An 11978-nucleotide genomic window follows, 5' to 3' on the forward strand; every position below is an offset into this window, starting at 1 on the left:
CGACTTTCTGTAAGTTTGAAATTATATCAGAATTAAAAGCTGCCTCTCACAGGCTCACACACACGCAAAACTAATACATGGGTAAAAGGGCCCACTAAATGCCCAGCATAATGAATGGAACAAGTCATATGATAAGGCCTGTGTGGCAGTTGATTGTCCCCCCCAACACACTTTGCTTTCTTCCTTCCTAATCTACCTTGATTTTTAGTACCAGTAGATTTTTTTTTAAACTAGAACATGTAATACTTTAATTTTAAACATTAAAATTCATTAAAAGGCCAGGCACGGTGGCTCACACCTGTAATCCCAGCACTTGAGGAGGCCGAGGCAGGTGGATCACCTGCGGTCAGGAGTTAAAGACCAGCCTGGCCAACATAGCAAAACCCCATCTCTACTAAAAAAAAAACAAAAATTAGCTGGGCACGGTGGCACACACCTGTAATCCCAGCTATTTATAGGGAGGCGGAGGCAGGAGAATTGCTTGAACCTGGGAGATGGAGTTTGCAGTGAGCTGAGATCCCGTCATTGCACTCCAGCCCGGGCAACAAGAGCGAAACTCCTTCTCAAAAAATAAAATAAATTAAAAGAAGAAAGTGTGTTCCCCTAAATAAGAAAAAAATGAGTGTTGTTGAGTGAACATGTGAGTGAATGAGTGAATCAGTGAACGGGGAGTGAATGAATGGACTGAACAGGTGAGCAAAGTGAGAATGAACTGAGGCTTCCCCTCAAGTGCCAGACCTTTTTGTCTACAGTTTCCCTGCACCTGTAGCCACACCCACTCAGGGGAGGAGGCCCAGGATGCCTTTTTTATGGCTGACCACACCCTGGCAGCCAGGCTGGCCAAAGTGCATTTTCTCAGAGTCCAGGCCAGGGGATCCCTGCTACTTCCGCCTCTCCATTGCCCCACCCCACCCTTCCCCTGTTCTTGCAGAAAGACACACCAGCGTGCTGGGAAGACAGCGTCAGCCTGGCAGCCAGGTGACCCAGGTCGGGTGCCAGGCCTGTGCCTGACTGGCCACGTGACTAGTGGTAAATATTTCACTTCCTAAGGCCTCAGTTTCCCTGTTTGCTCCTTTAAGCAGTTTGGGCAAATCAGTGGCTCACAGTCTTGGCTGCACATTGAAATCAGCTGGGAACCTTTTGAAGGTTCTGGGGCTCTGATTGCATCCAGACCAACTAAATCAGACTCTTTATAGGGTGGGACCTGGGCATCCACAGTTTTTAAAGCTTCCCAGGTGACTTCAATGCACACCACGTTTGAGAGCCGGTGGGCTACGATCTCCATAGCTGCCTCCGGCTTTTTTTGTTTTGTTTTGCTTTTGTTTTGTTTTGTTTTGTTGTTGTTGTTGGTTGTTGTTTTTTTTTTTTTTTGGTGTTTTTTTAAATTTTACTTATTTATTTATTTATTTTGAGATAGAGTCTTTCTCTGTCGCCAAGACTGGAGTGCAATAGTGCGATCTCGGCTCACTGCAACATCTGCCTCCCAGGTTCAAGTGATTCTCCTGTCTCAGCCTCCTGAGTAGCTGGGATTATAGGCGCACACCACCACGCCCAACTAATTTTTTGTATTTTAGTAGAGACGGGGTTTCACCGAGTTGCCCAGGCTAGTCTCGAACTCCTGAGTTCCAGCAATCCACCCACCTCAGCCTCCCAAAGTGCTAGGATTACTGGCGTGAGCCACCATGCCCAGCCAGCTCCCTCTAGTTTTTTGATGCTGAGGCCCACCCTGATGCCCCGTCTGTTTGCCTGTCTTTTGTCATTGGAGGGTTAAATGAAATGTGAGTGTCACCCGAACATCTGGGTTCCTATCTGTGCACCTCCTCCTGTCTTCAGGCTGCCTTTGAGGCAGCAGCCTCACTGGGGACTTTGACCGGCCCCACCCATTCTTCACTGAACCTCCTGCTCCAGCCTCTGCCTCCTCCATTTTGATGTCTAGAATCAGGGGATCCAGGATCATCAACAAGGTCATTTTCCCAGGTATGGAAGGGTCTTTCTGCTTCTTTCTTGTCATGCACAGCTGCTAAGGAAGGGGCTGGGAGAAAAGACAGCGAAATGGGGAGGAAGATTCCATTCAAACCAAGAAACAAAGTGTTTGGTTTTTCTTACCCCTGATGAAGAAGCTACCAACCTTTTCCAAGGAGGTCCTGGCCTCCTTCTCAGGTCTGACTGGGTGCCTGCTGTGCCTCTCAGGCCTCCCCTCTGAAGGGCACCATTCCCTTGGGTGGGTACTACTGGTTTGCACCATCTTCCAGTGGAGACAGCCTAAGAAGGGAGTCTGGAGCCTTGAACTTCAGTACCTTCCTTCACTGGCCTCACCCTGTGCAAATCATGCCACACTCTGGAGCCTCCTTTTCCCTGTCTATAAAATAAAAATGACCCTGCGCTATCTCACTGGGCTGGTAAGAACACACTGTTGTTGCCTTGCAGACAGGTGTGCTGAGGCTGTAGAAAGTGCTTTTCATTTGGTTGGGAGCTTGTGCATAAATGCGAGAGGGGCTGCACATCTGACGGACTACAGAGGTGACTCATGGCTGAACCGGAACAGGATATCGGGGAGAAGCCAGCAGGTGAGTCTGGGAGTCCTGTTCCCAACATGGTCCTCAAGGAGGATGGGGCAGGGGGCTGGGGAAGGCTGGGACAGGGGTGAGGCTGTTTCCAGCAGTGCCCCGTGTCCTCCCCCACTCTGCCAGTGGGGTAGTGAAAAGCAGAGCAACTAGACCAAAGGTCCTTTCAGAAGGAAGCAAGTGTCTATAGCGACAATAAATAATAATAGCAGCCAGCAATTACTGGTGCTTACCACTGCTAGGAAGTTGTACTTTGTCATCGACTTCTTACGATCTGGTGAGGTAGGATGGTTAACCCCATTTTCAGATCAGAGAGGGTATATAACTTGCCCAAGGTATCAAATTTGCCAAGTGGCAGAGGAATTCAGACCCAAATCTGCCTGAGTGCAAAGGGCATGCTTTGTGACCTCTATGAGACCCTGTCCATTCACAGAGCTGGACACTGATCACAGAATAAAATGCTTTCAAACCTAGTGGAGGGGGCAGGGAAAGTTCTCGGGCTGTGTGTTGGGTGAGTTAGCAGTGAGGCAGGAAGGCCTCCTTTCAGGTCAGGTACAGGTATCTGTATCCGGTATCGGTATCAGGTCAGGTACTGGCAGGTGGGCTGCGGCCCAGCTGCTACAGGGGCTGCCTGAGAAGGGGCCACAGCCCTGAGCCACCTCCAGGGTCCAGCACTGAAAGGCAAAGAGAAGACTGCAGATCCCCGCTCACTAGGGGAGGGGACATTATTCCTGTTCTGGGAAGGGGCTGAGTTGGGCAGGAGCGTCTCTTCTCCTTGGAGGCATTTGGCAGGGTGGCACAAACAGGGCTGACTTCATAAGGCTATAATCAGTGCAGTTGCCCAGGGCCTTGCATTCAGAAAGGCCCTGGCTTGGGGTTCAACATTCTGTGGTTGTTGACTTGAAATGTATCATAATTTTAGCCTTGAACGTGTTTTGTGAGTGGAGTCAGATGGGACAATGGAGCATGTGCCAGGGTTGGGAGTTGGAGCCTCAGCTCATGCGTATGGTCTCCACACCCAGACCAGCCCCACCACTGCTGTAACCCTCTGCCAGAGTCCCTCATTCCGCTGTCACCTTTGCCCAGGCAAAACAAGGATCAGAAGTTGAGGAGTGGCAGGCAGCCCTGGACACACTCACCCACCCCCATCCAGCTAGTTGGCGCGTTCCAGTGGGGAGGTCGCAATACCTTGGGCGTCACCCATTTGCCCTGGGTTACAGCAGCGGCTGTGAGAAGGGGAAATTGGTTTCCTCTTCATTTTCCTTTTGCACTCGGCTCTGCAAATTATGTAGTTGGCCCTGGTCACATCCATGTCTGGCCATTTACCAACCTGAACAAATTACTTCCCCTTTCAGCCTCAATTTTCCTGTCTGAAAATGAAAATAATAATGTCCATACCCCACAAGATTCTTTTGCGGACAGTGAGGATTTTCTCTTTTCCAGAATTCAAGTCTGATTATGACAGCTCTCTGCTAAAAACTAGAATGGCCTGGTGGTGTTTTAAGACAAAGACCAAAACCTTTCGTCTAGACCAATGCTGCCCAATAGAAATGTAACGCAAGTCACATATGTAATTTAAAATTGCTAGTAGCCACGCTTTAAAAAGTAAAAACAGGTGAAACTAATTTTGATAATATACTTCGCCCACTATATACAAATCATTATATCAACATATAAGTATGAAAATTTTTTATTGCCTCCAAAATCCAGGGTATATTTTACCTTATTGCGTATCTTATCTCATGTGACAAGGAGCTACGTAATTGGACTAACTGGCCCCTGCCAGCCTGTCTGACACTCAGTCCCCCTGTGCTCTCTGCCCTGCAGCCATCCTGAACTCTCCACAGGGTCCTGTGAAAAGCTCTTCACCTCCTCTGCCCTCTGGATCTAGTTAAGCCTATTCGTCCTTCAGATGTCAGCTCCAATAATCAACCTTCACGGAGGCCTCCCTTGACCCCTAACATGCTTTCAAAGTATTGTGTATTGCACATTCATCATGCCCCCCCACAACTGATTTCCCATTTATTAACATCTGTCTCTTCTACTAACCTGCAAACTCCAGGAGGACAGAGACATCTTTGGGATTTTTGAATATTATTTCCCCAGGCCTTAGCCCAGTGCCTGGTGCAAAGCAGGCTTTCAACATGTTCAGTGGATATTGTAAGAAAGAAAGAAGTACGCAAAAGGCCTGGCATATGCAAAGCGCTTTAAATATTCACTCCTTTCCCTTCCCTCTGGGTGAGAAAATCTCTCCTTATAAAGGCACCCTCCTCACTGTGTATCTCTGCTAGAGAACTGAAGACATAAAGCACTCTGTGCCAAAAATATTTAAGTAAAAACTTGAGCTAAGCACAGAGATTATAAATATTTCTTCCCCAGATTACGCACCATTTAAAAATACTGTCTCAGCTCCTTTTCATGATTTGGGTGGTGATTAAAGAAAATTACTCTTCAAGACTGAAAGTCATTACTGCCCTTTTCCTGACTTGCCTTTCCCCTTGAGAAGGGGAGGATAAGCTGCAGGGCAGGAAATGGAAGTGGGGCATCCTTGTCCTTTGTCCGGCGGACAGCCAACTAGTGAGGTACTGCTCCTTCTCAGCTCTCTCCTGATTCTTTCGCCAGTGAATATAAACAACAAGGCACAAATCCACACTTGCCAATGGATCCAAGTGATAACAGGAAACCCAACGACATCTGTCTAGGTGAAGACTCAGCCCCTACGTGACCATGTAGCAAAGCCAAACTGACATTCTGGTTTCCATTTGGACTTTTAGTTCATACTGTATCTTCTCAGGACAGTTAAGTTGGAATACAATGCCATTGTCCTAAAAGATGCTAGAATTATCCTATTTCTGGAGGAGTGGGGGTGGTGGGTAGGAATCTCAAGAGCTATTTGCTCCTCTGCACAGTAGCTTCTTTAAGGACACCAGGGCCCCCAGGGCTATACATTTCCCTGAAGCTTACCAGATAAGGTATGGGCGCCTGCTATGTATTGCCCAAGGGTGATGTGTTTAAATATCCATTGCATATTTTAAATCCTTGGCTGGCTTAAAGCTGCAAGCTTTCTGTTTTCAGTGGATATAATGGGGGCATACATCCTGGAGCTTGCCCAACATTCCAAGAAAAGAAGCCTCAGCTAATGCAAAGTGTGTATGTGCCCGTGAAAGCTCCATGTCTACTTAACATTCAGTTTTTAGGATTATTTATGCCATAATAATAGATATGAAAATCTCTAACGGGTATTTTGTTTCCTTTACAAATTGTATTTGAATTTATGGGTGATTTAGAGCTTGTGCTTAAAGTCAGAATTCAGAACCCCAAAGAAAATGACTTCATTGAAATTGAACTGAAGAGGCAAGAACTGAGTTACCAAAACCTACTAAAAGTGAGTTGCTGTGAACTGGGGATTAACCCAGAACAAGTGGAGAAGATCAGAAAGCTACCAAACACACTGCTCAGAAAGGTAAGAGTTAAGAGTTTCTAAATGCAGAATCACAGTGGGTGACATCATGTTCTCGGAGCCAATCGTTTACACTTTTGCATTTCATGACACCAGAAATCCTGGCTGCAGAATGGCCAAACATGGTAGCTAGGTCATTTTCAATCCCGCGCTTTTAAGATTTGCACATCTAATCCATAAACCTTTTGAAAACCTCTGAATGGTCCGATCACAGTGGCTCACGCCAGTACAATCCCAGCACTTTGGGAAGCCAAGGTGGGGGGATCACAAGGTCAGGAGATGGAGACCATCCTGGCCAACATGGTGAAAACCCGTCTCTACTAAAAGTACAAAAATTAGCTGGGCATGGCAGCGGGTGCCTGTAATCACAGCTACTCAGGAGGCTGAGGCAGGAGAATTGCTTGAACCCAGGAGGCGGAGGTTGCGGTGAATGAGCTGAGATAGCACCACTGCACTCCAGCCTGGTGACAGAGCTAGACTCTGTCTCAAAAAAAACCAAACCTCTGAATGACAAGTGACTCCCCAATTTAAGACTTTAGTCGAGTGCTTTTGGCCCTACCGATCTCTGCAAAACTGACTGGTTAACATAAAATGACATAGTCCTCAGGAAAGAAAACACAAACCCGTCCTTGTTTGCTTAGCAAAGCGTGGGTTTGCTAAGCATTTGAAATATTAGCAAACAAAAATTGTTTTGCATTTTTATATATTTCCCAGATTCAAAATACAGATCTTAATTTTTAATTTTGGAAAGGAAATCTTATTTCTTTGAAAATTTTTCTTTAAAGCTTTCAAAATTCCTTTGGCAATTTTTTTGTTTTTTATTTTTTTGAAACAGGGTCTCACTCTGCCACCCACAATGGAACGCAATGGCATGATCATAGCTCACTGCAGCCTCGAAATCCTCAGCTCAAGTGATCCTCCCATCTTAGCCTCCAGAGTAGCTGGTACTACAGGGACACACAACCACGCTCTGTTAATTTTTTTTTTTTTTTTTAGAAATGGGTCTTGCTATATTGCCCAGTCTGTTCTCAAACCCCTGGTCTCACCCTCCTAAGTACTGGGATAACAGGTGGTGAGCTGCTGTGCCTTTGGCAATTCTTACTGGCTTCTTGGCTGATAGTGTATATTCCTTGTAAACATGTCAAAGGATGATCATGCCTTCCAGATACCTTAACAATAAAAATCTGCTGGGTGTGGTGTCTCATGCTTGTAATCCCATCACTTTGGGAGGCTGAGGTGGGTGGATTCCTTGAGCTCAGGAATTTGAGACCAGCCTGGGCAACATGCTGAAACCCTGTCTCTACAAAAAGAATACAAAAATTAGCTGGGTGTGGTAGACTTGGGAGGCTGCAGTGGAAGTGGAAGGACTGCTTGAGCCCAGGAGGTTGGAGCTGCAATGAGCTGTGACTGTGCCACTACACTCCAGGCTGGGTGACAGAGCAAGACCCTGTCTCAAAAACAAAAAAAAAACAAAAAAACCAAAACACCAGAATTGTCTTATAGGGATCGGGCGCAGTGGCTCACACCTGTAATCCCAGCATTTTGGGAGGCCGAGGTGGGCAGATCACCTGAAATCAGGAGTTCAAGATCAGCCTGGCCAACATGGTGAAACCTCCCTACTAAAAATACAAAAATTAGCTGGGCATGATGGCGTGTGTCTGAATCCCAGCTACTCAGGAGGCTGAGGTTGCAGTGAGCAAGTGAGGCAGGAGAATCACTTGAACCCAGGAGGCAGAGGTTGCAGTGAGCCGAGATTGCATCATTGCACTCCAGCCTGGGTGACAAGAGCAAGACTCCGTCTCAAAAGAAAAAAAAAATATGGGTTCAGAACCCAAGATGCTGAACAATATTAATATTAAGTCTTTCTATTACATTCAAATTTATTAAGTATGATATAATTTCTTTTCCACATTAAGGATAACGACATTCGAAGACTGCAGGACTCTCAGGAAGTGGAACTCATTTTAATGAAAAATGGAAGCTCCGGATTGACAGAATATATACCATCTCTGACAGAAAGGCCCTGCTATAATAGCAAAGCTGCAAAAATGACTTATTAAAGAATCCCAGGAATGGCCGGGCGTGGTGGCTCATGCCTGTAATCTCAGCACTTTAGGAAGCCAAGGTGGGCAGATCACCTGAGGTCAGGAGTTCTAGACCAGCCTGGCCAACAATATAGTGAAACCCCGTCTCTACTAAAAAAAATACAAAAATTAGCTAGGTGAGGTGGCACACACCTGTAGTCCCAGCTACATGGGAAGCTGAGGCAGGAGAATCGCCTGAACCCGGGAGGCAGAGGTTGCAGTGAGCTGAGACTGCACCACTGCACTCCAGCCTGGCAACAGAGCAAGACTCTTTTGAAATAAATAAATAAATGAATGAATAATCGATCCTAGGAATAAAAAACTGAAATCATTATTTCATAAATAATGAAGTCTGGATGTATATACCAATTTGCCTAACTTCATGTTTGAACTGTGAGAAATTATCATGTTTCCTCATCTCCAATTTCTCTGGGCTAGGAGAAGAGTTAAGTTCAGGGTTTTGACAAACAGCTATAAAAAACATCGCAAGGTATATTTACAACAAGGGTAGTTTATTTTGTAGAGTTGTGCCCCAATCCTGATGAGTATAGGTGTGCTTTATGAGATTCAGTCAGGACAAATGGCCAGGGTCTCTTCACGTGAACCCACATGGGCAGGGTGAGCTGATGGTGCTGGGAAAGCCAGGACCCACTTGGCAACACAAGTTCTATTAGTGTTCCTTTTTTTTTTTTTTTTTTTTTAAGACAGAGTTTTACTCTGTTGCCCAGCCTGGAGTGTAATGGCATGATCTTGGCTCACTGCAACCTCTGCCTCCTGGGTTTAAGCGATTCTCGTGCCTCAGCCTCCCGAGTAGCTGGAATTACAGGCATGAACCACCATGCCCGGCTAATTTTTGTATTTTTAGTAGAGATGGGGTTTCACCATGTTGCCCAGGCTGGTCTTGAACTCCTGACCTCAGGTGATCCACCCGCCTCAGCCTCCCAAAGTACTGGGATTACAAGTGTGAGCCACTGTGCTCAGGCCCCACTAACTTTTTTACTTTTTTTTTTTTTTTGAGACAGAGTCTTTTTCTGTCATCCAGGCTGGAGTGCAGTGGCGTGATCTCGGCTCACTGCAACCTCTACCTCCTTGGTTCAAGTGATTCTCCTGCCTCAGCCTCCTGAATTGCTGGGACTATAGGCATGTGCCACCACACCCGGCTAATTTTTGTATTTTTAGTGGAGATGGGGTTTCACCATGTTGGCCAGGATGGCCTCGAACTGACCCCAAGTGATCTCTTGGCCTCCCAAAGTGCTGGGATTACAGGTGTAAGCCACTGTGCCCAGCCAATTGTCCTCATTTTTAAACGTGTCCCCATACTATCACTTCCTGTTTACACTTTTTAAAATTCATCTACAAAATGGCATGATTTCTGAGTTGAGTAAATAATGCCTTTTTTTTTTTTTTTTGAGATGGAGTCTCACTGTCACCCAGGCTGGAGTGCAATGGCGCGATCTTGGCTCACTGCAATCTCCACCTCCCAGGTTCAAGCAATTCTCCTGCCTCAGCCTCCCAAATGGCTGGGATTACAGGCATGCTCCACAATGCCTGGCTAACTTTGGTATTTTTAGTAGAGACGAGGTTTTGCCATGTTGGCCAGGTTGGTCTCGAACTCCTCACCTCAAGTGATCTGCCCGCCTCGGCCTCCTAAAGTGCTGGGATTACAGGTGTGAGCCACCGCATCTGTCCAAATATGTTTTAAATTTTATTTTTTAAGACGAGGTCTTGGCCAGGCACAGTGGCTCACATCTGTAATTCTAGTTACTCAGGAGGCTGAGGCAAGAGAATTGCTTGAACCTGGAAAGTAGAGGTTGTAATGAGCCTAGATCGCGTCACTGCACTCCAGCCTGGGAGACACAGTGAGTCTCCGTTTCAAAAAACAAAAAAAGGACAAGGTCTCACTATGTTGGCCAGGCTGGTCTGGAACTCCTGGGCTCAAGTGATCCTCCCACCTCGGCCTCCCAGAGGGCTAGGATTACAGACATGGCCACTATGCCCAGTCAACAACGATTAACACCTTTGAGACTATTTTTAACATACCACTTACAGAGTAGGCGAGGCACAGCCCATACCACTGGTCTGTTAAATAAACCGAAACACCAGCTGGTGCCCTCACATACGTCTAAAGTGAGCTGTCATCACATCCCATGCTACATTCCTCCCTAACACACTCCCTAGGATCCTTCCAGGTCAGCTTCCTTGCCAAATTCTAGTTAATAACTCTGCTTGCACCTTGTACAGGCTCATGCAATGGCTTGACCCTATCTACCCACTTTTATTCACACACACCACACTGTCATTTCTTTACATACCTGTTCCTCCTAGACCATGAAGTCATCTCTAATCCTTGTGGGAGAGGTATACATAAAATACCAAAACTCCTTATGGCCAAAGCATAATGTCTTACTTGCATCCCAGCACATGCCGTCAGCCACTGTTCCTTCAACTCCAATTTCTCAGTAGTTCAACTTTGATGAAGAGCAGTGGACACATAGGCAGCACATCAAGATTTATCTTACCCAACTGTTCAAAACAGAGAAAAATGGTTCCAATAATAATAAGCGTGTCCTGTTTCATTCAGAAAATGTCATTTGAGACCATCTGCAACTTGCTCATTATTTGCGGCCTCCGGGAACAAGGTGACAGAAGCACTTCAGCAGAGTGCAGCTCAGTGTCTAAACTCCATTTTTTTAACTTTGAGGCCAGGCACAGTGGCTCACGCCTGTAATCCCAGGAGTTTGAGTTTAGCCTAAGCAACATAGCAAGACCCTATTTCCTTAAAAAAAAAAAAAAAAAAAAAACTTTGGGGGCACATATCACTGTCACCCAGGCTGGAGTGCGGCGGCACGATCTCGGCTCACTGTGCAACCTGTCTCACAGGTTCAAGTGATTCTCATGCCTCAGCCACCCAAGTAGATGGGATTACAGGCATGCATCACCATGACCAGCTAATTTTTTAAAAAAAATTTTGGCAAGGTTCTGTCATGTTGGCCAGGCTGGTCTCGAACTCCTGGCTTCATGTGATGTGTCCGCTTCAGTTTCCCAAAGTGCTGAAATTACAGGTGTGAGCCAACGCGCCCGGCCAAAACTCATTTTCTATAACACAAGTAAGTCTTAAGGCTGCAGATTATCAGTAAAACAAAATTTGAAAAGCTTTAAGAGTAATTTGATTAGTCTTCACCTCATGCATTGATTATAAAAAACTAATCCCTGAGTAGGGTGCAATTCCACTGATTTTATTTACTTATTTATTTAGAGACAGAGTCTATGTCACCGAGGCTGGACTGCAGTGGCGCGATCTTGGCTCACTGCAACCTCTGCCTCCTGGGTTCAAGTGATTCTCCTGCCTGTCTCCCAAGCAGCTGGGACTACAGGGGCCCGCCACCATGCTCAGTAATTTTTTTTTTTTTTTTGTATTTTCAGTAGAGATGGGGTTCCACTATGTTGACCAGACTGGTCTTGAACTCCTGACTTCATGATCCACCCACCGCAGCCTCCCAAGGTGCTGGGATTACAAGCATGAGCCACCGCACCCGGCCAATTCCACAGATTTTTAAAATGGCCTTAAGTGAAATTAATCAGGTACCAAAATGCCATCCTGAGAAGTCCCAGAACTATTTAGGTTGAAATATGAAATGACCTAGAATTCTTAGTTGTTCATAACCTCTGTGCACTTTTAATAGGGTGATTAGTAACTCACAGCCCTACCCCTTTCCACTCCCCTTTCAGAAGTCCTACGTACAAGGCACAGCCCTGAGGGTGCCACTGCTGCAGTGAGGACAGATTCCATAGTGGAGGGGGCTGAAGCTGCACCTTGGTGTATCCAAAGGTATCAGTTACTCCACAGCACATAGGAACACTCAGGGATGT

At 46.1% G+C, this 11978-nt stretch overlaps 1 protein-coding gene across 2 annotated transcripts; it reads left to right on the top strand.

Annotated features, from left to right (window-relative positions):
- Window positions 1–1882: 1882 nt before the first annotated feature.
- ANKRD40CL (ANKRD40 C-terminal like) lies at window positions 1883–8404 on the top strand. 2 transcript variants are annotated; one of them, XM_025363292.1, is made up of 4 exons: window positions 1883–1977; window positions 2428–2567; window positions 5867–6027; window positions 7941–8404. In XM_025363292.1, the coding sequence occupies exons 2-4, from the start codon at window positions 2528–2530 to the stop codon at window positions 8082–8084; spliced, it is 345 nt and encodes a 114-aa protein (XP_025219077.1). In that variant the 5' UTR covers window positions 1883–1977; window positions 2428–2527; the 3' UTR covers window positions 8085–8404. The 2 variants fall into 2 exon arrangements, with proteins under 2 accessions (XP_025219077.1, XP_025219076.1); XM_025363291.1 differs by having other exon boundaries at window positions 1896–2567; window positions 7941–8392.
- The last annotated feature ends 3574 nt before the right edge of the window (window positions 8405–11978 follow it).

Source organism: Theropithecus gelada, chromosome 16, assembly GCF_003255815.1.
Source record: "Theropithecus gelada isolate Dixy chromosome 16, Tgel_1.0, whole genome shotgun sequence".
NCBI lineage: Eukaryota > Metazoa > Chordata > Mammalia > Primates > Cercopithecidae > Theropithecus > Theropithecus gelada.

Coding starts and splice junctions, on each gene's coding strand:
- ANKRD40CL (XM_025363292.1), top strand. CDS start 2,528: ATGGCTGAACCGGAACAGGATATCGGGGAGAAGCCAGCAG. Junction 2,568..5,866: donor TATCGGGGAGAAGCCAGCAG/GTGAGTCTGGGA, acceptor TTGTGCTTAAAG/TCAGAATTCAGAACCCCAAA. Junction 6,028..7,940: donor CAAACACACTGCTCAGAAAG/GTAAGAGTTAAG, acceptor TTCCACATTAAG/GATAACGACATTCGAAGACT.